The 25,041-nt window shown below is 36.1% G+C and overlaps 1 protein-coding gene across 4 annotated transcripts in view; it reads right to left on the reverse strand.

Moving 5' to 3' along the window:
* KIDINS220 (kinase D interacting substrate 220) overlaps window positions 1–25,041 on the reverse strand; it is an 81,127-nt gene that overhangs the window by 37,458 nt on the left and 18,628 nt on the right. For 3 of the 4 annotated variants that reach the window (XM_087775024.1, XM_087775023.1, XM_087775021.1), the window contains exons 8-22: window positions 24,522–24,719; window positions 22,357–22,455; window positions 19,758–19,856; window positions 18,940–19,038; window positions 17,809–17,986; window positions 17,127–17,291; window positions 15,527–15,706; window positions 14,993–15,158; window positions 13,893–14,044; window positions 11,205–11,494; window positions 9,657–9,797; window positions 8,813–9,056; window positions 8,556–8,644; window positions 6,852–6,996; window positions 2,676–2,838 (exon numbers count right to left, since the gene is read on the reverse strand). In XM_087775024.1, the coding sequence (XP_087631150.1) occupies window positions 2,676–2,838; window positions 6,852–6,996; window positions 8,556–8,644; window positions 8,813–9,056; window positions 9,657–9,797; window positions 11,205–11,494; window positions 13,893–14,044; window positions 14,993–15,158; window positions 15,527–15,706; window positions 17,127–17,291; window positions 17,809–17,986; window positions 18,940–19,038; window positions 19,758–19,856; window positions 22,357–22,455; window positions 24,522–24,719 (2,408 nt within the window). The remainder of the gene's footprint in view (window positions 1–2,675; window positions 2,839–6,851; window positions 6,997–8,555; window positions 8,645–8,812; window positions 9,057–9,656; window positions 9,798–11,204; window positions 11,495–13,892; window positions 14,045–14,992; window positions 15,159–15,526; window positions 15,707–17,126; window positions 17,292–17,808; window positions 17,987–18,939; window positions 19,039–19,757; window positions 19,857–22,356; window positions 22,456–24,521; window positions 24,720–25,041) is intronic. The other variant, XM_087775025.1, reaches the window with a different exon arrangement.

A 25,041-nucleotide genomic window follows, 5' to 3' on the forward strand; every position in this document is an offset into this window, starting at 1 on the left:
ACAGGAAAAGAAGCTATAAAAGTATCAAAATCTGGTACCTATTCATGAGACTCCAAACAGGAAAGCTGCTTTATAAACTAGAAAACCTTAGAAAACAGAAACTGAAGTTTTAAAAGAGGAACTAAAGTAAATACCCTACTTTGAACTGATACAGAAACAGATATTCAAGCCAAGTGACTTCAAACAGTTGTAGATAAAAAGAATAACAATGACACAGAAAGGATTATTTGGGATAAAACAGAATTTTTAGAGAATTAGATAATCCCAGAGAAGAGTTCACCGACCTTTTCATATTCAGCATACAGTAAAGATGATCACCCAAATCACCAGACAGATGAGATCTCAGCTTTGTCAGTACATCAGTAGAGTTATATATTTAGTTCCTTACACAGATTCAACAGAAGTGGCTGAGAGAGACATCAACTCTCTTCCTGAGCATGCGGCAATGTTGTTGTTATTATGAACCTTTTTTTAATGGCTAAGTAGTCAAAGAAACTCAGTCTTGTAGCTTTATCATCTGCATATCAAACAATCCTGTTGGTATTTTTTGCTAAAGAGAGAATCCTGAATGTTAGTCCTCTTTTCCTTTTCCTTGTTGTCCTGGTATTACAAGTAGAATACAAACAGCTTTACTTAAAAGATCATCACCCTCCCTTTTCCAATAGATGGTACAGGGTTCTTCACTGTTTCTTCACATTACAGATCTTAGTTTTATACACTATAAATTTATTTATACGCTTATAACTGTCCATTATGAATTGGCACTCTATTCAAGTGGCTATATTACTTCCAAACACAACCTGCATAGCAAGAGGCAAAACAGCATAGCAGGAGTCATGAATCTCTTGCACACCTGAACTAATAAACCCTGACACGCTCCAGCTGGCACTGAATAGCAACAAGTTTAAGTGTCTGTACTAACAACAAATAATCCAGAACCCAAATAAGTCATTCACATTCAATTGCGACTGTCCTTTCCTTCTCTTCACATTGGTTTACTGCAGATTCAATATTAGTTTATACTGGAATTACTAGTACCCATTTATGAGAACAATTCAGGTCTCTAATACATCCTTTGGTTTATCAGAAAACAAACGCTGTTATGTCTTGGAAGATAGCTTTGGACTTTGATCACTCCAAAGCAATTTATTACTGTCGACGCTAATAATCAAAAGACTGTAATGCGTTCGCTGGATAAATACTGAAAATATAAAATTATGAAACATGCCATACGGCAAATCTAAATAAAGATAAGTTAGAAATATCTACAGCAAGAACACTGGAAAGCATGACAGGAGAGGGAATCCCTTTTGATTCTGAGTTACTGTACTTACCTGATCACATAAACATTTGTGACACTAGCCGCCTGAACCCACAATGGAGAGGTGGGTTCCCATTACTTTATCTATGATTTCACAGGTATCTTACACTCAGAAACCCAGAAACTGGATCCATTCTCTAGAGAAAAGTGTTTTCTAATCACGCATTTGTTTACATCTGAAGTTTGATATTTCAGCAACAACCCCCCAACTTGAAACCGCTCCAGTCTGCTACCTGCCCTCTTTGTCTACCTTCAATCCTCAGCCTCATCATGCCCAGTCCACCCTTGTCCCTCTACCTTCTGGGTTATCTGTGTTCAGATCTTAACCCTGCTTCGACTTCCCTTTGCTAATACAACCCACTCCAGTCATCCTTCCCAATCAATCCTAATTCCATTCTCAACACTTTGACCATTTCCAGCCCATCCCAGACTCTCATCCAGTTCATCTTCTCCCATTCCTTAACTCTTAATGCAGGGCACCTTCCCAAAATTTTCTGTCCAAGTTCATTCTCCTCTCCATTCTTTCCCTGGATGCTGCAAAGTCTCTAGATTTTTCTGGCAACTTGTTCAATCAATCCCAGTCTTCCCTCTTCACCTCAGCTGTTCTTTTCATCTGCTCTCAGTTACTTCTCACACAAGTCAAACCCTTCTTTCCTCTCACTGACTTTCATTCTCAGATTCTGCTTTTTTCCTTTAGGCCCAACTCCCAGTCACATTCTTTCTCTTCCATTCCTCCCACCGTCATCAGGTCACTTGTCACAAATCCACAAGTCCTTTCTTACAAGCAGCCAGGTTCTGGACAGGCATGTTCACTGGCAACACAGGAACCATTTGCTCTCAGTTGCAATACCGAGACAGCTCTGTTGGACACCAACTTGTATCAGCAATGGAGAAGGTCATGCTTCACTTTTGTATTCCTTAACTGCAGCACAAGGCACTGCCACAGCCTCAAGCACACTTGCTAAGCACCAAACCTTCAGAGATCTTCACCAGTAAAGGCAATTTTTGCAGAGCTTAGTTGAGATTTCTGACTATGGAAAAAAACCAACTTCTAGCTTGGCCAAGCTAGAGATGAAAATTACATCAAGAGACAGAAGCACAGCTAGCTATCTGTGAAAGAATTCCAGTATAATTCTCTTTGTTGTTAATACAAAGCACAAATTCGTACATGGTGCATTAAACAGCAACAAAAGTAATTTCAAAGTTTCCAAAAGTTAACAGAAGAGAGTAAGATTGTGTGAATTTTAGATTACAGCTTGGTAGCTGTTTGAAAGCCATGTTATTCTAATAATCATTAATAACGATCACTATTTTAACGACTGAAAGTGCATACCATTACCAGAGTAACACCTACCTCTCATAGATGGTTTTTAAAGTCAGCTGATCTGGAACACCTTCAGTCTCTTCAAGATGCAATATGAGCCACGATGTTCTATATGGCCACTGCTCTGTGAGATTAATCCAACTGGCCAGTCTATCCCAACTGAATGTGATCTGGTTAGCTCTCAATAAACGACCTAATATAGCAGAGAAGGAGGGAAGAAACACAGGGGATTTTTTTCCCTTTTGAAAGATAGCTGTTACTTTGAGGAAAAAAAAAAGGGTATATAAGTCCTTTAACCTAATCTGTGAACTTTCTGTGGTATTATATTTTTAGTTCAGTAAGTTGAAAATCGCATCTAAAAATATCATCTGACAACCTAATAAAAATTCTTGCAAATACTGGTCAGAACATGAGACTCTCCAAAACTGTCAACTTCAGCTCCAGGTTAAACACTAATTACTATCATCCTGTTACAGGTGAATCTTAAGTTATTTTAACAAAAACTCAATAGAGAATTTCACACAGCATTAATTTCTCAGTCTAAACACAAAATTCATGCTAATACTGTGAAAGATCTTCTGTGCATTGGTATATGAAATACGGTCAAAACAGGTTAAGCATACAATTGCCATCTTCAACAGCCAATAAAGTAAAATTCAAAGCTATAAACAAAAGACTGTTTTACATTAATAAGGCAAGGTATGAATTACAAATAAAGTTAATTTTAAAAAACAGTAAAAGTTAATGCTACAGTTTATGCATATCAAGTTTTAGCAAAGTTTTCTAGAATTGCATTATTAATATTGGTGACGACATATAACTTACAGCCTGAAGGCTCTGCTCATGAAGCTGTTCATGAAATCATCATATATAACCACAGATTATAGTACACTAAAAGTGTTCTTGCAGGGGTTGGTTTGTTTGTTTTTACAGCTAACAGTTTGTGACTGTTATACTTTCACATCTGCATTACAATTTGCCAAAACCAGACATTTCATGCTACAAATTGTAATGACCGTGCTAAGAGACTGCACATTTATTTAAAAGATTAGCTCAGAATTTTAGGTCTGTTGTCACATATGAATGATCACTGAAAACGGGAAAAAGCAGAGGAAAATGGGGAAAATGACATATCAACATTCTTCTATTAATTATACTAGCATTAAGTTAATGGAACGGAAAATAAGCCATGGGTTCTTTTACTTAATTTAGAACAGCATTTACATTTAATTCTTCATAACCTGAGTGAAGATAAATTAGGACAATCCAAACTATGGAAGCACTGGGAATGGCACTGCAGAGATGGCTAACCACTGCTGTGTTACCCAGGACGGTTTGAAAGAGCTGAACCTCTGCTCAGAGACGTACAACTGTGTCCCTGTATCATACTTCCTTCTGAGATGATCATCTCAGCACTGTACCAGACCTGAACCAGTTCCACCTACTTGTGACATGCTGGAAATAAATTCTCCCAAATGCAATGTTAAGTTGGGCCGTGGATGTAGCATTGATACTGCTGTAGCAGGTTTCTGCAACCAAATGGATCAGCATGAATCAGTTCCGTTTTGGCCTGTATTATTACTCTACACATCTATTGGTAGAGCAAACACCCTAAGTGAGACCTGAGATGGCTGCAGCAGGTTTCTTAGCTGCAGCTATGTGCTGTGCAATAGAGACAAGCTGATTTCTGAACTGCACCCACTGTAGGCAATATGGCTACACAATCACCTGATGTAGAACTTAATGCTGAATCTGTTGAACCCATCCTTCATATGCCTGCAGGCAACTGCAATATTTCTGTATCTGCTAAAGTTTTATTCCTAAAATTCTCTCTCTCAAATGATTCAGCTCTCATTAGAAAATTAAGAGAATTTTCTACTTAAGCATTAAATGTTATCACGGAAAGACACGGGTCATATTTCTAGAACTGACAAAGGTCATTTAACGTAATCTTTTATTGCTAGTATTATTGGTAGAATCGTACTGTAGTCTTCCTAGCAATCAAATTTTATTAGGCTTACTGAAATCAGAAGTTTTAGGGATTCTATTTTCATTAACATAACCCAGAGCTTGTGATAATTTGATTAATGTTGAAATAGCTAAAAAACCAAGACCAGAACTCTCTTCCTTCAAAATGCAGTAATATTCACTTTGTTCTCCATTTGTACTGTGTAGTACTACTCATCATTTAGTGAGATCCTTTATCATAAAACCAGGAACTCAGATTAAAAGAGTTGAAGTGGCATAAAAACAAGTAATCCGTTTTATTCAGGGAAGAGTTCTACAGCGCAGGAGCTACAGAGAAGAGGATTAATGCCATCTTCCAAGATCCTCCTTAAAGTGTAACGTAGGAAGCTGTAACTAGGATCAATTTGCTCAAAGGTGCACTGCTTCTTCTTAAAGAAGAACTGATATCTAATGTGTCAACAGGAAAGCTACAATTGCATGCAAGATTAGATATGAAGAAAAGAAACAAAACAAAAGCAGAAGTATTTGTATAGCAAATGCAACGTTTTTTCCAACTAGCTATTTCAAATTTTAAAAGGACTAGTTGTCCTTTCCTAAACTCAGACATAGGTAAAAGAACAACTGTTTATTGTCTGTTCAATCATTATGCTACTCATTATTTTATGAGCCAATAACCTTGCTTACCAGTAGCAAGAAGTTCTCCTGAACTAACCTTCCTGTTTGCACCCTATCTTACCTAATGAACCTAACTTAATATACTAAATATGCATGCTAAATAGTACTAAAATATTTTTAAATATTAAAGACAATACATTTGACATATCTGTGAATCCCTTACATTTTCCAGTTAGTCCCAGAAACTGTTAATGTTATTTGTTTCACAGAATCACAGAATGGTTGAGGTTGAAGGGACCTCTGGAGATCATCTGGTCCTGCTCAAGCAGGGCCACGTAGAGCCAGCTGCCCAGGACTGTGTCCAGAGGGCTTCTGAATATCTCCCAAGGATGGAGACTCCACAACCTCCCTGGGCAACCTCTTGCAGTGCTTAATCACCTCAGTAAAAAAGTATTTCACTAGCACCTGGTAAATAATGGCAGTTTTCTATAAGGGTCCACACCCTAACCATAAACATTCAGAATACAAAGCCTGGAACAGAGAAAACTTTAAATTTGATCCTTTTGAAAAAGCTGGTATTGGCTTTCACACGAATGCAAAAATGAGTTAAGGATGCTGAAATTAAGCTCAAGCTTTTGCCAGGATATTTTTTTCTGGTTAAAGGTCAGGCCAATTCTGAGTAAAGGTCCAAGCTGCCCAGAAGCCTCACACTATACAATAACAAATGCTTATGTGAAAGCTTCAGAACCTGCGGAAAAACAATATTCTCTTTTGTTATTCCAGCCCCTGGTGATTTGTGGATCACTGCTTGCTTTCTATTAGCACCTGAGGAATTTTACTTTTCAGGTATTTAATTGTTTCTGAATCCATGTAAGCTTCCTGCATCCACATGATACTGTTGCAGAGTTACGCACTTAACTATAGACAGTGTAAAAAGTAACTCAATTTGTTTGTTCTGAACCAGTTAGCTGTAAGGCTATTCAATGCCTTTTAGTGTCTGTAATAGAAAAGACAATAAATAATCATTCCCTGTTCACTTACTACATGAAACATGACTTTATTAGACTTCAGTAAGTCCTTTTCCAGTTGTTTCCAGTTTTTAAACCTTAAAGATACTGATGTCTTAATTGTGTTTTGTTGAAAGAAAACAGGTCATAAAATGCTTTTATCAGGCCCAGACAACCATTTAGGGAAAAAGGACCCCAAATATCCATAGCAAAAATGTAAAGGATACACACCTGTGTTTGCCTCACAGTTTACCTTCTAAGATACTAGCGCTACAAGCTTTGTTCACATTAGAGTATTACAAAATTGGAAAATGTATTTTATTATCCCACTTTAAAATTAAAAAATACAAAACTCCCTGAAAACGTAGACTAGAATCATTTGCCTCCCAACAGAAGTCAATGAAAAAACAAACAAATATGATTTAATGTTTCTAATTCTACATAGAATAGTCTGTAAACTTTGTTTGCACCCTAGAAGAGTTTGCTTCAGAAGGATTTTCAAAATCAACACATGGACTGACTTGTTAAATTTAGTTTACACACTAAAAAGTCTGAGTGTAACTACCAGCAACCAAAACACAATACTGTTTACTGTACACGAACATGCCACACCTACCTGTCACTGAAACAATATTTAGCAATCTTCTCATGGTCTGAGGACTGATATCACTGAACCAATCCTCTGTAACCAACAGCTTGGTCAAATCAAAAGACATTTGGCGGGTAATGGTACGTTGCATCTGGCGTCTTCGGTAAGTATCCTGATAATGATACAAAAAAGCAAGGAATATTGATTAGTATAAAAAACTTGATTAGTACAAAAAACTATTGATTAGTATAAAAAACTGAAGTATTTGAAATACTTCAGTTCTATTTGATTATAAAGTTAGAACCTTTCTGAATATGTGTCTGTGAGGTTGACATGAAATACCATACAAATATTTACCAGAATTTAATTCTGATTTAGTTACGTAACAGTTGAACGTGGTTTCCATATAAGCCAATAAGAGTTACACATTTTACTTCCATGCCAATTCTGAGAGAGCAAAATAGTGACACGGAGATATTTTGTAAAAAGGTTACTAATTGCAGCATTGCCATCATCGTTTCCTACTGTCTGTACAAAAAGTTAATGACATCCATTTACTAATTACATTTTAAAATTAAAGCAAACATCAGGTTCCTCTGCTACAAAACTCCCGAAGTCTCTACCTACGCTAGCTCAAAAACCTCACAATCCTCAGACTCTGCATTGCTTTTCACTACTTCCTAGTTAGCTTTTATTCAACCACTTTCTGATTTTACGTAAAGATGGGAAAACAGAACAGAAAGCAGGAAAGAAAATGTGGTGAACATGTTGCAGTAAAAGTCCAGTACTATAATATTCTAAATTCCTTGATTTGCTCAATTACTGACCCTTGTTGCAACATCCTGTGATCAAGTGATACTGGGCTTCTACACAAAAATCCAAAATATACGTACACAGATAGATCATAGCTACTACCAGTATGCTGTATCAGCTCAGCATTCACAGAGAGCTGAATTTAAATATTTGTGGAAAAGAACGCTTTGGTGAGCAATGTTCTGGTTTTGGCTGGGAGAGAGTTAATTTTCTTCTTAGTAGCTGATATAGTGCTGTGTTTTGGATTTAGGATGAGAATAATGTTGATAACACACTGATGTTTTAGTATAAGCACCGCTCAGCAACAGCTAAGTCAAGGATTTTTCAGCGTCTTGCGCTCTACCGACTGAGAAGGTTGGAGGTGCACATGAAGCTGGAGGGGACACAGCCAGGACAGCTGACCCAAACTGGCCAAAGGGATATTCCATACCACATGATGTCATGCTTAGTATATAAACTGGGGGAAAGCTGGCCGGGGGGCGGCTTCTCAGGAACTGGCTGGGCATCGGTCAGCAAGTGGTGAGCAATTGCATTGCGCATCACCTGGTTTGTATATTCTTTTATCATTATTATTTTCCCTTCCTTTTCTGTCCAATTAAACTGTCTTTATCTCAACCCATGAATCTTACTTCTCCCCCCCCATCCCACTGGGGGAGGAGGGAACGAGCAAACAGCTGTGTGGTGTTTAGCTGCCTGCCAGGTTAAACCACAAGAGCAACTTTTTCCTCTTTGACAGAGCATCAGCCTACTGATTTAAGAATGTACTTTTCCTACATGGATCATTTATATTAATTTAATCAGAATGGTTTGATAAGTCTTCCAAGTCGACATCATTAAAAATGTGAAAGAAAAATTAAAATAATAGAAAAGAAAAAAGGTATTACCACTATCTCCATTTAGTCTAAAAAATTTTCTCACCCGCCTATTGAGAGCAGTTTTGCTACCAAGCTTGGTCATGTCTCCAAGACTGTTCTGAGAAACTCTCCTGTCAACCTCTTCATGCAATCCTATGGAAAGGAAAACAAAAGGCAGGCATTTTGTCCATTTGTATACATTTGACTGATGCATAAAGTAACACTAATGATCTGCCAATTATTTAAATAGTTTGTTCCAAAAAACAGATTTTTGGAACATTGGTTTTGTAACTTTCATATCACCTTCCTGCATAACCTTACCTGCATTATCTGTATAAGGAATATCCCCGTTGGTTGTCGAAGCTACCATCAGTTTTTTTGCATTACTAAGCCCGCGGCTATTCAGAAAAACGGGCAAATGGACTATGTTTCGCATGTAATCATGTCCATTTATGTTTGAATCACGTAGAACACTGTTGAGATTCTGGTTAATAGCCTTTATAATAATGTGTGGGTCACTTGCAAAAATAGCAATAAATGGGCCTTTTGAAAACAAGACTCGCACCTGTAAAAAAGCAGACGGTACACTTTGTTAATAATAATAATTAACAGTAACTGTGGATCATCTGAACATCTGACTCAACGTTTTATATTCATTCTGTTCAAGTTATAAACTTGAGAGGACAAGAGATGTACAGAGATGTCAGTTACTTCAGTATGAGATACCTAACGTTAGGAACTTATCCACAATTAGAAATAAGCATGCTTGACAAATCAGCAGTAGTAGTTAGAATGGAAGTCATCACCAAGAAGGTACCATGCAGTAATGCCCTAGCCCTGCCAAATACTTAGCATTTAAGTATTTTTCATCTAAGGTACTTAATTTACATCTGATTATTTCAAAACTTTTTGCAAGTATGAATATGTACAGTCCTACATCCTGGGATTAAATCCTGGGATTTAATTTTCAACTTTTAAAACCCATTGCTCTTAGTATTACAATTACACCAATGTACACAAACGTTAAAAGACTACAACACACAGACTCCGTATACATGCCTTCTTTCTACAGAAAATACACAATAACTGTATGCATCTGAGATCATCTATGGAAGAGATCATCCAGATGATCGAGAGATCATCTTTATAAACTGATCCAACTCACAGTATCAAGCATCTGTAAAACTTTGTCCTGCTCACAAGCATCCAATCCATCAATAATTACAACAAGCCTTGTCTGGTTCTGAGTGAAGCTGTCAATGGTTTTTGCCATTTTGGCCATCAGTTCCACTTCACATTTCAAAACCTACAAAAATGAAAAGCAAAGAAGGAAAAGACATTTCTATAATACTTAAAAACTCACAAAAATGCATATAATTCCTTTTGCAGATTGCTACTTGTCCTAAAAACACTTCAATAAGATTACAAAAATAAACAGTTCTAAATACCCAAAGTGCAAGTCCTAAAATGTCACTTCCAAAAGTTTAATTTCCTGTTTGCACAAAAATGTACAGCAGAACTGCATATTCCACTTTAACAAACTATCCTTATTTAAATGCCATTAGAATGTTATTTTAAAAGAAAGTAATATTTATGCACTGTAAATCAGTATTTCAAGAGTAAACAAAAGCATATTTGTAGCTTCAGATAATCCTCAAAAATTGCTTGGCATAAACTGTGAGCTAAAATTTTCTATCTGCCTTCCAGCCAAGCCAATTATGCTATTATTCTAATGCTCAGTCATTCCTCTTCAGGATATGCAATCTGAAGATTTTTTTTAAGTTTTTCAACATTAAGTTACACATTTAACAATTACCCTTAATACAGAAACAAAGGTGGAATTCACCTGCCCTGATTTCAGCAACTAACAGGTAGACATTAAAATCTGATCTATTCACCACTAGATTCATCTTGAATGTGCACATCAAGATGACGTAAGTCATACGAGTAACTCTCTGGAAATACCCACTTCTCTCCTTTGATTGTAAAAGGGTGAACCAAGCTCCTAAATGACTGAAGTTATGCCAGATAAATACCACTCAAAAAACAATTGTCAGGAAACACAGTAGCAAGACACAGGTATGGTCTTCTGTGCTACAAAAATATTTGCGCAGCCTATTGTTATACAACGTATTAGCTGTAATTTTCAGAGGTAACCATCATGATGCTAAAGTTTATTTTCAAATAGGAGCGCATAGGATATTCGATGACAGCCTGATGGGTACATTTTTTTATCAGTTTAGATACAACCCAGCAAAACAATAGTATTTTCTATCATTTTTCATTAAATATGTCAACTGTTTTGGAATGTCCTTTCAGTGCTATCATTCCTTTCTTAGCAAAGAGGTCTTGCAGACAGCCAAAGTTAGGCTTGTTTTTTCACGCTTACAATATTTTAAAAGTTATTCTTTCTAATCTTGTGGTCTAAAGTAAGCTTTTACTAAACACTGATCATTTAGAACAATTTTCTCCTAGTACCTTCCTCCCAGCAAAAATAAAACTAGAAACTGAAAACTTAATCCAAATTTAACATTCCTGGTTGAGCAGAGAGATTTCGTACACTAAGCATAATTACCACCGGAATGGAAGTGTTCCCCTCAGTAAAATTAAATTAAATTAATTAATTTAAATAAATGGCGCCCCATCTTAAGGCGGCTACAGGTTTGGGGTTTTGTTTCAATTCTTTTAATGGCCAATTCATATAAACGCTTACCTTCATGAACCCCTCGCTTTTCAACTTGTGAAGCTTGGAGGCAGCATTGTGAAGACGTTTTCTTTGAGAATTCAAAACTGAATCCATCACTTGCCACCAGGTGCGACAATTCAAGATAAAGGCCAAACCAACAACACACGTAACTGATATAAGAATAACATTCACTGTCATGTTGGCTCGTTCCACATTAAAAATCGCCAGCAGGGCAATTGCAGAAACAACGCAAGACAATATGAACAAGAAAATCACAAAGGATGGGAGACAGCAGGTTTTCTTCCATTTCTTTTTACCTAGGAAATAAGTATTTGCTGTTACAATGAATGTAAAATGTAATTACAGGCGAGTACAAAATCTATTAACTTGCATAGTTCTCATAAAACACTGACTTGCATAAAAAGTTACTGCAGTGTTACCATCCAGTCACAAACATGGAAAAAAATTGTATAAATTTGCCAAAATTCTTGGAAATTATGAAGCGGAGATATTCCTTTAATCTTCAGTTTATTTCCCTTGTTTCAAGAAATCCACACTGGATGGAAATGATTTTTATTAAATAGATTTCATATCAGTGGTATCATCCCTTTTGTGATACCTCTTAGTAAAGTGTATTTATGCAAGTAAATCCTAGGAAAACAGTACGGTAACTACTCAGTTTTAAACAGAAACATGATATTTACATAACCTAATAGTAATGGTGCCACTGGAGTACTAAACCAAAATTGCAAACTACAACCTGAGACTATCCTTTCTTGCACGCTAAAACATACACAAACAAGGGAGGACTGCAGTACATAAGGTTTGGACAGATCACAAGGGCCTCAGAAGAGAATATAGACCTCCTGACTTCAATTGGATCGATAAGGAAGAGACAAAGAAATATTGCAGTTGGAGGTTAGCACAGCTAAAGCAATGATCAAAGAAATAGCTTTTTCCCAAAGAAGCAGCCTCTGCTTTTAGGATCTGTACACATCTAGTGGCGTACACATCTAGAAGATTCACATCTTCTGTACACATTTGTTGATAACAAAGAACAGAACATAGCAATAATCTGATGCAAAAGGATGACAGCTAAGAATCAATATTTGAACTGGAACAAAAAAATCAAATTTTAAATATGCTACGTGGAAAGAATATCCAACACATGGCCCATGTATATTCTAGACTGGGGTATGAGTTGGAAAGGTCTTTCACGTTACTGACATATGAAACAGATAGGATTGTGATGCAGAACGAAGCAACAGAAATGCATAATGACAGGAGTGAGGGGCAAGAAGAGAAGAATAACAGCTCAGTTATAATCACATTCAGTTCTAGACATTTTGAAGTAGGGATGAAAGCTTCCTCTAGCTAGAAAGAGAGAACTGGATTCTGAGAGAGAGACTTCGGAATCATCAACAATGAAGCGGCAATTGAATAGGCTTGTCTGCAAGTTTACAGACGTTACAAAAATGAAAGAATTAAAGGAGATTAAAAAGAAACCCATATGGAATTTCTCTGAACATCTAGAGACAAGAAAACTATAACCCTAGATCTACAAAAATCTGGAGACAAGAAGATGTGCAAGATCATCAAATAGATTTAAAAAAAAAAAAAAATCAATTAGATAATTAGGAAGAGCACAGGAAGGCAACAGAGCCAAGGAATACAAAAGAAGTGTAAGACTACAAATGAAAGGGAAAAGATGATTACTGCAAATAATCACAAGAAGCCAGCACTACACTGCCATTCTCAAGTCAATTGCAGAAGAAATTGCAGCATCATGAAAGCTGTTTCATTGAGGTTAAGGAGAAGAACTGTGGAATGGCTAACATGGAAATAATTGTGAAAAACTCCACATATCACTTTCATAAAGAACATTCAGTGAATTTGAGAAAGAACAACGAAGAGTTAGTTGTGTTCAGCACATAACATGTTTTTTTCCACCCTCTGCAAGACAGGAGAGTCTAAACATTTCACTTTGCGAGGAGACAGCATCAGATTCGTCTATTTGTGGTCAAGGTCAAAATGAAATGAGAAGTAACTGACTGAAACTGAATTCAAAGTAGAAATAAGTCCTCTATGAATTGAAAGTTACCCTCAAGAACTCCCTTTCTTCACAATATCATACTCTGTTCTGCATATTTTTTTCAGAAATCTAGAGATGGGACAGAAGAAAAAAGTTTGTTCCATTTGGATCAAGTAGGAATATTTCATCCCATCTCACCAACACTGATCACAGCAATTTATGGCTTTGGACCAACATGTTCTATACATTTGCTGTTTCCAAGAATAAGTAGTGGTCACTCATAAAAGCTCTGAATTAAAATCTAATAAACTAAACAGAAACTTCTCTTAGCAATACACAAAAGTATACTTTTCCATTTATCCGACTCAGACATGAGAACTTAATTGCTACGGAAAAATACCATGCTGCATCTAAAAGGATGTAATATAAACATACATTTCCATTGACACTTCTGAAGACTATACTTCACAGAAGGTGTTCCTTTATGATACTAATAAAATCAAGATGAGCAAAGAAAACCGGGTATTTTTGTCTCCAAAACAGTACAAAGAGTTTCCCCTTCTGTATGAATTTCTGCATGGCTACAACAGTTTCTAAAAAGAGCTTATAATGTGAAAAACAGAACCCCTGATAACAGTGCGTTGAAATGGAATAATCGGAAATGTCATTCAGGTAATAAAAACCTTGTGTATCTTCTGTCTTGAAAACTCGAAATAGCCTTGTTGCTAAGAAACCAAATTCCCTTTCACATGCATCAGAGAGGGTAGCAATCATCTCAGCCAATGAAGTTTCTCCGCCTACACTGGACAGTCTATTGTAGTCTGTAAACAAAAATCTGAAAGAGAAAAAACATGTATTTTGTATACTTTAGAAAGCTTTAACTATTTTCTGGCAACCAAACCAAAAATCTTCCTGCATCTCTGCAGCTAAAAGTTTTTTCAAGCGGCACGAAAAGTAAAATACTTAAATACTTATTTTTTTAAAAAAATCTACATGGAATTTAAGTATTTATTTCTTTATTCCTTCCCCTGTTTTCAACCTCTTCTTTGCTCCACTTCCTATTCTAAAACTTGATATTTTAAAGAGATAAAAACAATCACATCACTAATGGCACCTCAGACGGCAGTAAAAATACAAAGGTATCTTTATGATGCCAAAACATAATATCGACAAGTATTTCTAAAATTGCATTCTGAGCTATTTTCAAATATTTATGGAGGATTAAAAAAAAAATACAGAAGAATAAGATCACATAAAAGCACCATAAGGCTAAAATACAAGTCTCTAAACAATAGGAATAAACAAAACTGTAAAATAGATGGCATAAATTTCCTTGCTTTCAGGTAAACTGGAAGCTTTGAGCAGTCTGATGTTCTACTTACAGGAAAGAAAAGGGAAAAAAGGGCAAAGGGAAAAAAGGGCAAGACCTTAACAGAAGTAATCAGTGAAACAAGCATTAAATGTAATACACAGTAAGCTACACCAGAAAACTAAATTCTTATTTTGTCTGTTACAAATTTTTAGTAGTATCATAGTCAAAAGCCCTAACACTAAAAAAGAGTAACTTTCACTGACTTTGGTACAGAATTTTTCTTGAAAACACTACTATCTTCTTTACACTGAAAAATTTAACTACATGATATTCTAGGGCTACTGTTTTTCAAACAGGAATCTCAACAGCTTTTCACAGGAAGATAAACAGGCACATTAATACGCATAGTTCGAAAAGTATCAGAGTGAACCTCAATTATTCATTCAAAAGCAAATAAATGAAATAACCAACCTGACAGGTAAGGCTTTAGTGGTTTGCTCTGGCAATTCTGGCGGGTTCACAAACATGAGTTTGAGAAGCAACTCTAAATATCCAATATGTCTTGCCAACCTTGCACTTAATACCCAGGCCCAGTTCCAGCTCTCACCTTCTCTTCGGCCACCAAAGTAAATTACAGCTAAAATATTAAAAATTTAAAATGATGTTATGGTTATGTTTTAGTCAACATTCACAACTGAAAGAACCATGAAGTTTGAACAGATAAGGCATGGAGTTGCCTAAAAGGAGTCAAATGAATTTTTAACAGTTATGGCTAAAAATGAGAATGGGAAGAGTGACATAATGAAGTTAATACACAAAATGCTTGTTTTCAAGAATGCACTCTCACAAATTACAGGCAAAACACAAGGAAAGGGCCCAAAGGGGTCCTATTTTCTACAAAAACTTTTCGTATTTTTTCTGAATCGCAAAGCATGTCCACAAAACAATACTGAATTCCAAAAATAGATGAAAACCTTCACAAAATTCATATAAAATAAGACTTACTAAAGAAAATGTAGAGAACTGATAATAAGCTGAGTGACACCGCTATTCCAAGCTTTGTATCCACTGTGAAAGCTAGCAATAAACCCAAACCTCCGCACAGCAGAAGTGTGAGGAATACAATAAGCCAGGAGAATTGAAACAGAGGTTCAATCTGCTGTCCTGCAAAAGTCTTCATTTCATCTAAAACAAAAAGACAAAGACCAGTTAACATGTTAAATCATTCTAGAACAGAAAGCAAAAACGGTATTATAATGATCATCTTTGAAAAGAAACACTTTTTCACTAGACTGTAGTAACTTTTCCCTATTACTGACCCAACAAAGACAATGATGCTTGAATTCTTCTTCAAACATTAGTGCAAAACCCTAAGTTTTCATGCATGCAACGAATGAAACCATTTAAATACATACTACTTGCACTGTTTGCTGCAGATTTTCTACTTTTAAAGGCACATTAAAAGCCATGCCATTTCCCATCCTCCTTCAAAAGTTTAAAACATATTTTATGACACCAATAAAAATAAATCCACCATATCTGTCAAAAAAACCCCAGCCTCCAAAACCTTCATCATTGAAAACTGGACCACGTTCCTCAAATAGTCAGACATAACAGTACAATGTAAAGGCTTCAGTATTTATTTCTGTTTGTTGATTCATATTTACTAAAACAGGAATTCCTGCATAAACTTATTTAGGGTCTATGGAATAAGAAATATTAAACACACAATCCAGAATAAAAAGATGAATGAGCAACAGGAAGAAAATACTGAAAAAGTCTTAAAAATGTAAGAGCTCATCAACAATAAACATCACGGTCAAAAATGCACACTGCTTTATGTTTATGACATGGAGCATGAGGTGAACAAAATGAAAGCAGAGACCCCATTTTGACTTATATAGACCTATAATATAGAAGCTTTTAAAAACATAGAAATCACAGAAAGGAAGGAACATCAAGACTGGTAAAAGTAGTCTGAATTATACTGAAACATCTCAGAAAAACATCCTTTGTTAGAAAAAGCTAAAACTGTAAATTAGATGCCCATTTCCACTGTGAAAAATATTGACTCTCTTCATATACTGCATTTGCCTTCCCCTGTCATTTCAGAAAGTTCAAAAATTTCAAAGCAAATAAGAGGAAAGGGGAAGAAAACTAGACGCAGAGAAAATACACTACAGCAAAAAAATATTACTAGCCTGGAATTTGCTTTTAAACATAAAAAAAAAAAAGATGACACATAGGAGGCACAATAAATAAATACTGTAGCGAAAGAGGTCTGAACCTGATTTGACACACAAACACCCCCAACAAGGCATATTCCAGTCATACTTTCAGCAGTACCTAAAGGGTAGATTCAGGAGCTGCAGGAAACCCACAGGACAATAGACACTGACACTTAAAGACTGTCTTGACATTGTATAAATAAACAAAGCAACCTATGGATGAACTGACCACACTAAAATTTAAATCCTTTCATTACAGAAACAAAGGCTGGATACAACATCACATGGACCAACGGCTGTTACAAAACTAGTAACTCCCATATGATGCTTTTCACAGATAGATTTGAACCTACAGAAAAGGCTGCATCAACTTTTACCTTCCAGTTTCTTGAGCAGGAAAGATTTTCCACTTCCCCATTGTGCATATAAGCCTACACAGATAGGTGGCTGCATGGTTGGTTCACTCAGAATATCAGCCAAAGCACTGCTGTACAGATCGTAACCCAGCATGTCACCATCAGATTCCGTGGGAGACAAGTGTCCTGTAATATGAATACTATGATACAGAGCTTTGCTTTAAGAAACCTCTTCAATATGACAATTTTCATACATAAAATCATGACATGGTCACCTATATTTGTATATATACTCCTCCCATATAAAAGCTGTTATTATTGGTACATTCTTGTTCAAAGGAATTTTAAATCATCCACATAAATGTTATATAATTATCAAAACCATTAGAGCTTACCACAAAAGACTCAAACAAAATCTCAAATCACAGCAATAATTCCTACACAAGCAAGATCTAAGTAAAAACAAAATGATCAACAGTCGCACAGTATCCAATGTCAAAAGTCAAAAATAAAAGCTACATTTGACCTTTGTCAGGCTTTTAGAATGATGAATTTTTTTTGCCAACTGATTTTTTTAAAGCTCTCCCATTAGTTGCAACATTAAAAAAAACTAAACAGTTACCACTTCTCAATACAGAATTGAATAAACTGGATTCTCAATATATAAGTGATTAAAAAAAAAAAAACCAAAACTTATACTTACTGGCTCCAAATATCTGTGTTAAAATACTCTTCTGGTGGCTACAGTCAATATTGTAAGGTGTTTCTCCTGTTTTGTTGGGTCTATAAAGCAATCTACCATCTTTTGGATTTCTTAAGAGTAATTCAGCGAGTTTACGGCTTCTTCCACGAATGGCAATATGAAGTGGAGTATCTCCTTTCTGCAATTAAGTGAAAAACTAGTAATATTTAACATGAATTCCCAAGATTATGAACAGACCACATGTTCCACATCGTTTCAGATGCGTTATTTACTTGAAATACATCTTAAGGTATTCTCAACAGCATTAACGCCTTATAGCAAGCATTTTTCCCCCTCAAAAAAGCATTACAGAAGTTTCAGAAAAGACATGTGAAAAGGCAGTTCTTATAATGCTAAATCTAAAGCAGCATCTTCTTTCTTAAACATTTATAGTAATATCTTAAGGTTCATGAAGATAGTCTCTATTCAGAAACAAGTGTCTACTAGCAAATTCAGAGACTTGTTTGGAACAAGAGGTACTGTTTGTTAGAATTATTTCAATGTCTGCTCAGACTTCTCCAAAAAGCCTTCCGGTAAGAGTTTCCTTATTACATCAAATCAACATTATTATTTATTTGCCCTAAATATAACACTAAGAGGTTAAAAAGCATCAAATAAATGTTCCTGTATTTAAAAGGTTTACAGTCAAAGTAGGTAATGCATAAGAGGACAGTAACAAACCGTTGTATTTGTCCTTAGCATTGCCTAGTTTAACATCTATTAATCAAAACCAAACATCAGTGACAAATAACAACCATTCTCTATGCTCTTTTTCAAGTGTATTAAGAATAAGATTCTTATATGTGAAATTTTTATTCCTGATGTGGAATTTTTTCTTTTCATATTACTAAAAGTACCCTAACACAAACAAAAAATCAATATATTAACGGTAGGAATTAATCTATATTTAAGTATTCTAATCTATTTAATTTTTAAATATGGGAGACTAAGCATTGAAGTATTATGGTCTATTTAACTAGTAAGCATATGGGAAGCTCTCTTTCTGTATTAGTCTTGACAGCTCACTACAAAATTCTGCTGCAAAACTAAAATGATTAAATATACTAAAGTAAACAAACAAATATTCTGTACCTTGTCTACAGCAGAGACCTTAGCTCCTTTATCCAGAAGAAGCTCTACTATTTCAATATTTCTCATCTTGGTTGCCTTTATAAGCGGTGTTTCTCCGTCCTAAAAGGGAAAAGTAGGCCTAATAAAAAGATCATCTCTGTATACTCAAAACCAAGCAAAAACTAGTGACAGTGTAACAAATTAACCCCCAAACTTTTAAGACAATTTTTTAATTAAGTATGTTACTGTGCAAGTAACAACACTTCAGCGCATGTTATTGAAAAAGTATCACAAGCCTTGTATTCCAGATTGATTAGAATCACAGAACAAAATACATTTCTGTTAATAACAGTGTCAAACAGAGAAAGACAAGATTCAGATACAATACAAGATATCTGAAAAAGAGACTGATGGAAGAAGTAATTCACTGCTGTACATACTACTTGTCTATTTTTTTCATTCCTGCACATGCAACAAACTGCGGTCTGAACTTCCACACTTTGTAATATCAGAAACCTCCTTCCTCAGTTTCCAGTAGCACCTGCTCTCTACTCCTTATTGCTGGTCATGTCAATGATGCTGAGGTAAAGTATCCACTCTTTTCCTGCTATCAAGTTTTAGTAGTAGGTGATGTTTATCAACAAAGGGGGCATCACCATTGCTGAAAATAAATTCGGTATTTCAGAAGAAATTTTTTTTTTTTTTTTTTTTTTAACAGCATGCAAGATACCAACACTTCACAAAAACTGAATTTGGTATTACGACCTTAACGTCACATAGGAGTTGACAAAAGAACATATGTTAAACAAAGCAATTAAATTAAAAACTCTAATTGTTACCTTTGTACACGTTTCAGTATCAGGGTTGCATTGCAAGATATCCCTCACCATTGTAGCATTTCCTTTCTCAACTGCCCAATATAAAGCAGTTTTATTATCCTGAAAAAAACGAGTATTAAATGTTAACAGTACTTTCATTCAGTTGGATTAATTTCAAAAACTGTATATAAAGTACAACCACTATATTGAAAACAGCACATAATACAGCAAATTTTAGCACAGCTCAGTGCAAAGGGAAACACCACCAAATCTAATTGGCACACAGTAGAACTTTGGAAGGGAATGAATATCTGGCTAGAGAACACAAATCTGTTCTAAAAAACCTGTGCAAAATATATTAAGAACATTAACAATCCAAGGAGGTTCAATCTGTCTGAATGTTCAGCTGTAACTCAAATATACAGGTTTCCTAATGAAATAAAACAACTTTTTCCACGGTGCTGTCTTTTTTACCCCTATTAGGTAAGTTATGTTTCTCTGCAGCTTTTCCTTCCTTTTCTAAAAAAACAAAACAAAAAAAAAGATTTCTCTCCTATTAGAACATGGAAGTGCTAACCACTTCCAGGCCTTTAAAAAAAAATATTTCCATTTTGTTCTCAATTTTACAGTATAGCCTAATAAAATTCTTGAATTGGTTGGCTGGCCTAAAAACAGGCCATGCAAGCTGGAAAGATGTAAAAGTAGATGGACATGAAAGCCAACACAAAGTACCAGAATGCAGATGAGCCATACATTGTATGACTGAACCAGGGGCAATGCTTGATAGTTAGAAATCTGCTTGCGTCATCTTTTTTTTTTTCCCCAGCGATGTGTGCTATCCCAGGAAGTCTCCATGCCTGCAATCTTTTTGTAGCAACGGTGCAGGTGTAGACTGCACCATGGCTCTTTCTGTTTGATGCACACTTGTGTAGCAACATTTAAGATAAGCCTCTGAACACACACCTGCTTCTAGGCAGGAATGTCAAAGTCCTCCTTGCAGCCTTCTCCCTTGCTTGCTTCTTTCATTTGCAGCTCTTCCTCTCCCACTCGTGGGCTTCACAGCAAACTGAGTTTAAAGCCTTTCTTGACAGTTTAACAAGCCTGGACACTAAGATTTCTTTCCTCTCTGGTCACCTGGGTTTCACGTCCTCCATCCTTCAGTCAGGTGGCTTCCCACAAGATACCAGCCAGAGGAAGCTGACTCCTCACTAGCAACGTCAGCTGCACAGCCAGGCACTGGTCTGCCAGACGCTCCCAGCTGGGCCCTTCCCCCTCACCAGAAGGGCTGAGGAGAACATCACCTGAGCCCCCCCACTGCCCCAACACTCGTTGCCAGAGCCCTAGAGTCACATTTTAATCTGCTCAAGGTCTCCCCTGACTAGTGTCCGTATGAATGAACGAGCAGCAAGCTGGAAGGCTGGACAAGACTCAGCAATCTTTCTGGAACACCACAGATTTGGGCAGGCAGCAAATCTCCCCAGAAGAAGATGGCTGGCAGACAAGCGCTGCAGTGCTGAACAGCAGGGGAGCTGCTGAACACTAGTGCTCATCACTAATTTTGATACTGCTGGTCCTAATCTGAAGATCTGAAGCACACAGCCAGAGTCTTCCACTGATGGTACTTGTGTCAACAAGGCCACAAATGGATTCTCTAGATTAAGCACTGCAAATGGCTATACAGACTCCCTCATACTGCCAGAAGCCACAAGCTTCCCTGCCCTGAGGAGGCTGGGTCCTCTTGCTGTTTCTGTATTGCCTTGGTCCAGATGTTGAAAAGCTCCAGATTTTCAGACCCATGTCACCAAGAAGCTGAGACATACAATTCCAAGTTTCCAATGGCAGGTTAGAGGAAGAGATCCAAATACTACTTTGTCTCCAAACTAAAAGCTTCTTGGCTTCTCAAAGAGACTCTGCATCAATAGCAGGCACTGAATCTTTGCAGCTCCCAGTGACTACTTAGTTTTGTGTTCAAACTTGGCAGACCGTATGTGCCTGCGAGTGGAGTGATTTGAACAGCTTCAAGCAAAAGAAAGCAAGTTGAATGTAATAATAAAAACAAGTACCATGCTGAGTTAAGGGAGCTTTCAGTAGAAGAATAAAAACAATACCTTAATCGAAGGACAAAAAAAGAAAGAAGGGTAGGTAGGAAACATGGAAATCACCCACAACACTGCTTAACGTGAGAAAGGAAGCAAGCACAGTGACAGAACTGCCCTGACAACAGCTGTAACCTAAGGTGCATTGCATTTTAATACAATGATATTAAATTTAAAATATTAAGTATTAAAATAATAATATTAAGGGATTTTAGAAGTACTTCATTATTTGAAATCGGTTCAGTAGTGCAGATGAAATAAGTTCAATTTACATCTTTTGCTGTTCAACCATTATGCAAATCAACTGAAAAAATGCTACATAACAAGTCATTACAATTACATATGTCTTATAAACTGCACAGCAACGTGATATATTTTTAAACTTTTATGGAAATCTGCATTTCCTACAGAGTAGACTGAGCAAGTTTTTAAAGCCATGTTTTTAGAAACACTGTATAATTATTTGGTTTTCAAATTGACATCCTATTTAAGAACTACTCTAACATTTACATTGTCGTACTTACCTGACCTCTGATATCTATATCGGCATATTTATGGAGCAGGGCCCTCACAATTTCAACATGACCTCCTCTAACAGCCCCAATCAGCACTGTATCTCCACTCTAGAAAGATTATGAAAGAATACTGAAGATTAATTAATACTATTTAGAAAAAAGAAATGCAGCACAGAATAAATTACAGCCTCAAAATATACATTATGCCTATTTACACTAAGAAATCTACACTCATTTTAAAGAATGATATAAAAAATAGTTCTACCTCTGCAAAAAATGGGTATACAGAAGAAAAAATTCTGGACTCCATTTTTTATATTTTTTTGCAGAGATGAAATATTATATATTTATGGAAAAACAGACACCCCCAAAATAGGTCCAGCTTAAACCACTATCCTAAAAAATAACAGCACTAATTAATAATGAATATGAAAAAAATCCAGCTGTTCTCTATGGTTCATAGGAAGACCAACCGCTCACAGTAATAACCTCTTTACAATCAGACAAGTAATTACTCACATAATAACCTCTTTACAATCAGACAAGAATGTTGGCTGTCTCCTTTAGATGTTTCACAGCTGACAAAAGATCTTCAAGAATTTTAAAGAATTTTATCCCTTTTTTTGTGCAGATTTGACTGCTATCCTGCTAACATACACTATGCTGTTATAAAGAAAAGAAGCAAAAGGCTGATTTTATCTCAAATTGATCAAAAGAAAAAATATTTTGCTGTGGTAAATGGAGTTCTATATGCATAAAACAAAGTCACAATTCTGCTTAAGGCTTCCGATTTTAACACACTTAAGGATATGTCAGAATTCCAGAAAATGAAATCCTGAAATTACTTGATATTTCTTTTATGATGAAACAGGAAAAATAAAAGCACAGCTAAATCACAGGTGTGGAATTCAGTTAGAAAGCTCAGCACTAGCAGATCCCCTCTCAATCACAGTCATTACATACCCGCCTGCAAACCATTTTCCTTATCAAAACCTACTCTAGCATCCGAAACTAAGACTACTCATTGTTTGATGTATTTTTGGAATACAGTCAGCTGTACTGAAAGACATAATTTATCCTTCCTAAAAGCACAAGAATGCAGACAGTTGTAGAATTTTGTGATAGAAGAGGTGGGAAGGAAGACTGCAACATACTTTCTTAAATATTTAAAGTTTTGCTTTGATATGTGCCTGAGATGAAATTTGTTGTCACGTGCAACACTGCAGCTCAGTACGTAACCATCTAAGAAATCAACTAAGCTGACACCTGAAATATAAGAAAATGCATCCAAAAATCCTTTTAAAATTATGAGGCAAATATTAGGAGGTTTTCCTCTCTTCTTTGCAACCCCAAATAATTCAATTTAGAGATTGGGAATTCAGCCTCAAAACTGTATTACTGCTTTGAACTAAAACACTGATCTCGACAGAGGCACCGAAGTTTAGGTATCTAACCACCTATAGCCCCAAGGGTGCAATGCTTGCCTTGCCTCTGACACTTCAGAAAAACCTAACTATCAAGAGAGGACTGCAGACAGTCCAAGGCACCCATATAAGCAACCAAATAAATCCCTGAGTGGCTAGCAAGCAGATTTACACTCTGGTCACTGCCCATACTGCATGCCTCTACTGAACAATGCAATCGCAGCTCAGGTACACACCGCACCTTTCAACAGTTACATTTACACATCCTAACCCAGAGCTGGAGTCTTCCTCTAATATATGCAAGTTCCCTAGTAAAAAGTTTTGTTGTAAAAGATAAAGGTAGATGCTGAACAAAATATATTCTTTGTTAGGATACCCGTTGTTTTACAGTTTTAACAGCACTACCACATGTATTAATACACAAAAAACCCACCCCAAACCTGCAAGTTAGTTTGGTATTAGTTTTATGTTACAGACACAACAAATATACAACCATAAATCATTTCCATGCCCTATGAAAACTCACAATTCAAGAATCTCAAAGGAAAAGAGTCTTTTCTGTAGTTTATCCTTTACCTTCACACAGCGACATTTGCCACTTAATACACAGCAATACATAAAAATACCCCTAGGTGGCAGAAAAATTAGAAAGCCAGAAAAATCACGTACCCACAAATTCACGTACACTGGTATTTAAATATATATTATTATTACATATATATGAAATCACAATTATGAAAATTTACTCACTCTATCAGGAATGTTCACATAAGTTCCAGCATCAAGAAGATCCTGCACAATTTCAGTATGTCCTTCCTTTGATGCGATCATCAAAGCTGTATTTCCATCTTTATCTGTTAAGTTTACATTTGGGTTCCTTTTCAGTATTTCTTTTACTGAGTCAGTATAGCCACCCTTCACTGCTACAATAAGTGCAGTCATAGAATTCTTTAAACAAAAACCACAAATTTTATTGTACAGTGGATACAGAAATCATCATTATATCAGCAGTTTAAATAACAAAAGAACACTCACTGACATTGCTTTCTTAACCATCCAAATGTTACTCAGTTTTATGTTTTAAAGTGCACTTGCTATGCTTTTTTTGAAAAAGAAATAAACTAAGTACTATAGTAGAGAACACCTCAAATGCAAACAGTAAAGCTCAGATCAGTTTATTCTAACTTCTGAATGTTACATGCACAGTAAAGTAATTTTCTTGTCATATGGGAACATAGTATCATGAGAGCACCCAGGTCTGCCGATACCA

The sequence above is a fragment of the Nipponia nippon genome, unplaced genomic scaffold (assembly GCF_047370975.1).
Source record: "Nipponia nippon isolate SJK-2023a ecotype South Korea unplaced genomic scaffold, ASM4737097v1 scaffold_4, whole genome shotgun sequence".
NCBI lineage: Eukaryota > Metazoa > Chordata > Aves > Pelecaniformes > Threskiornithidae > Nipponia > Nipponia nippon.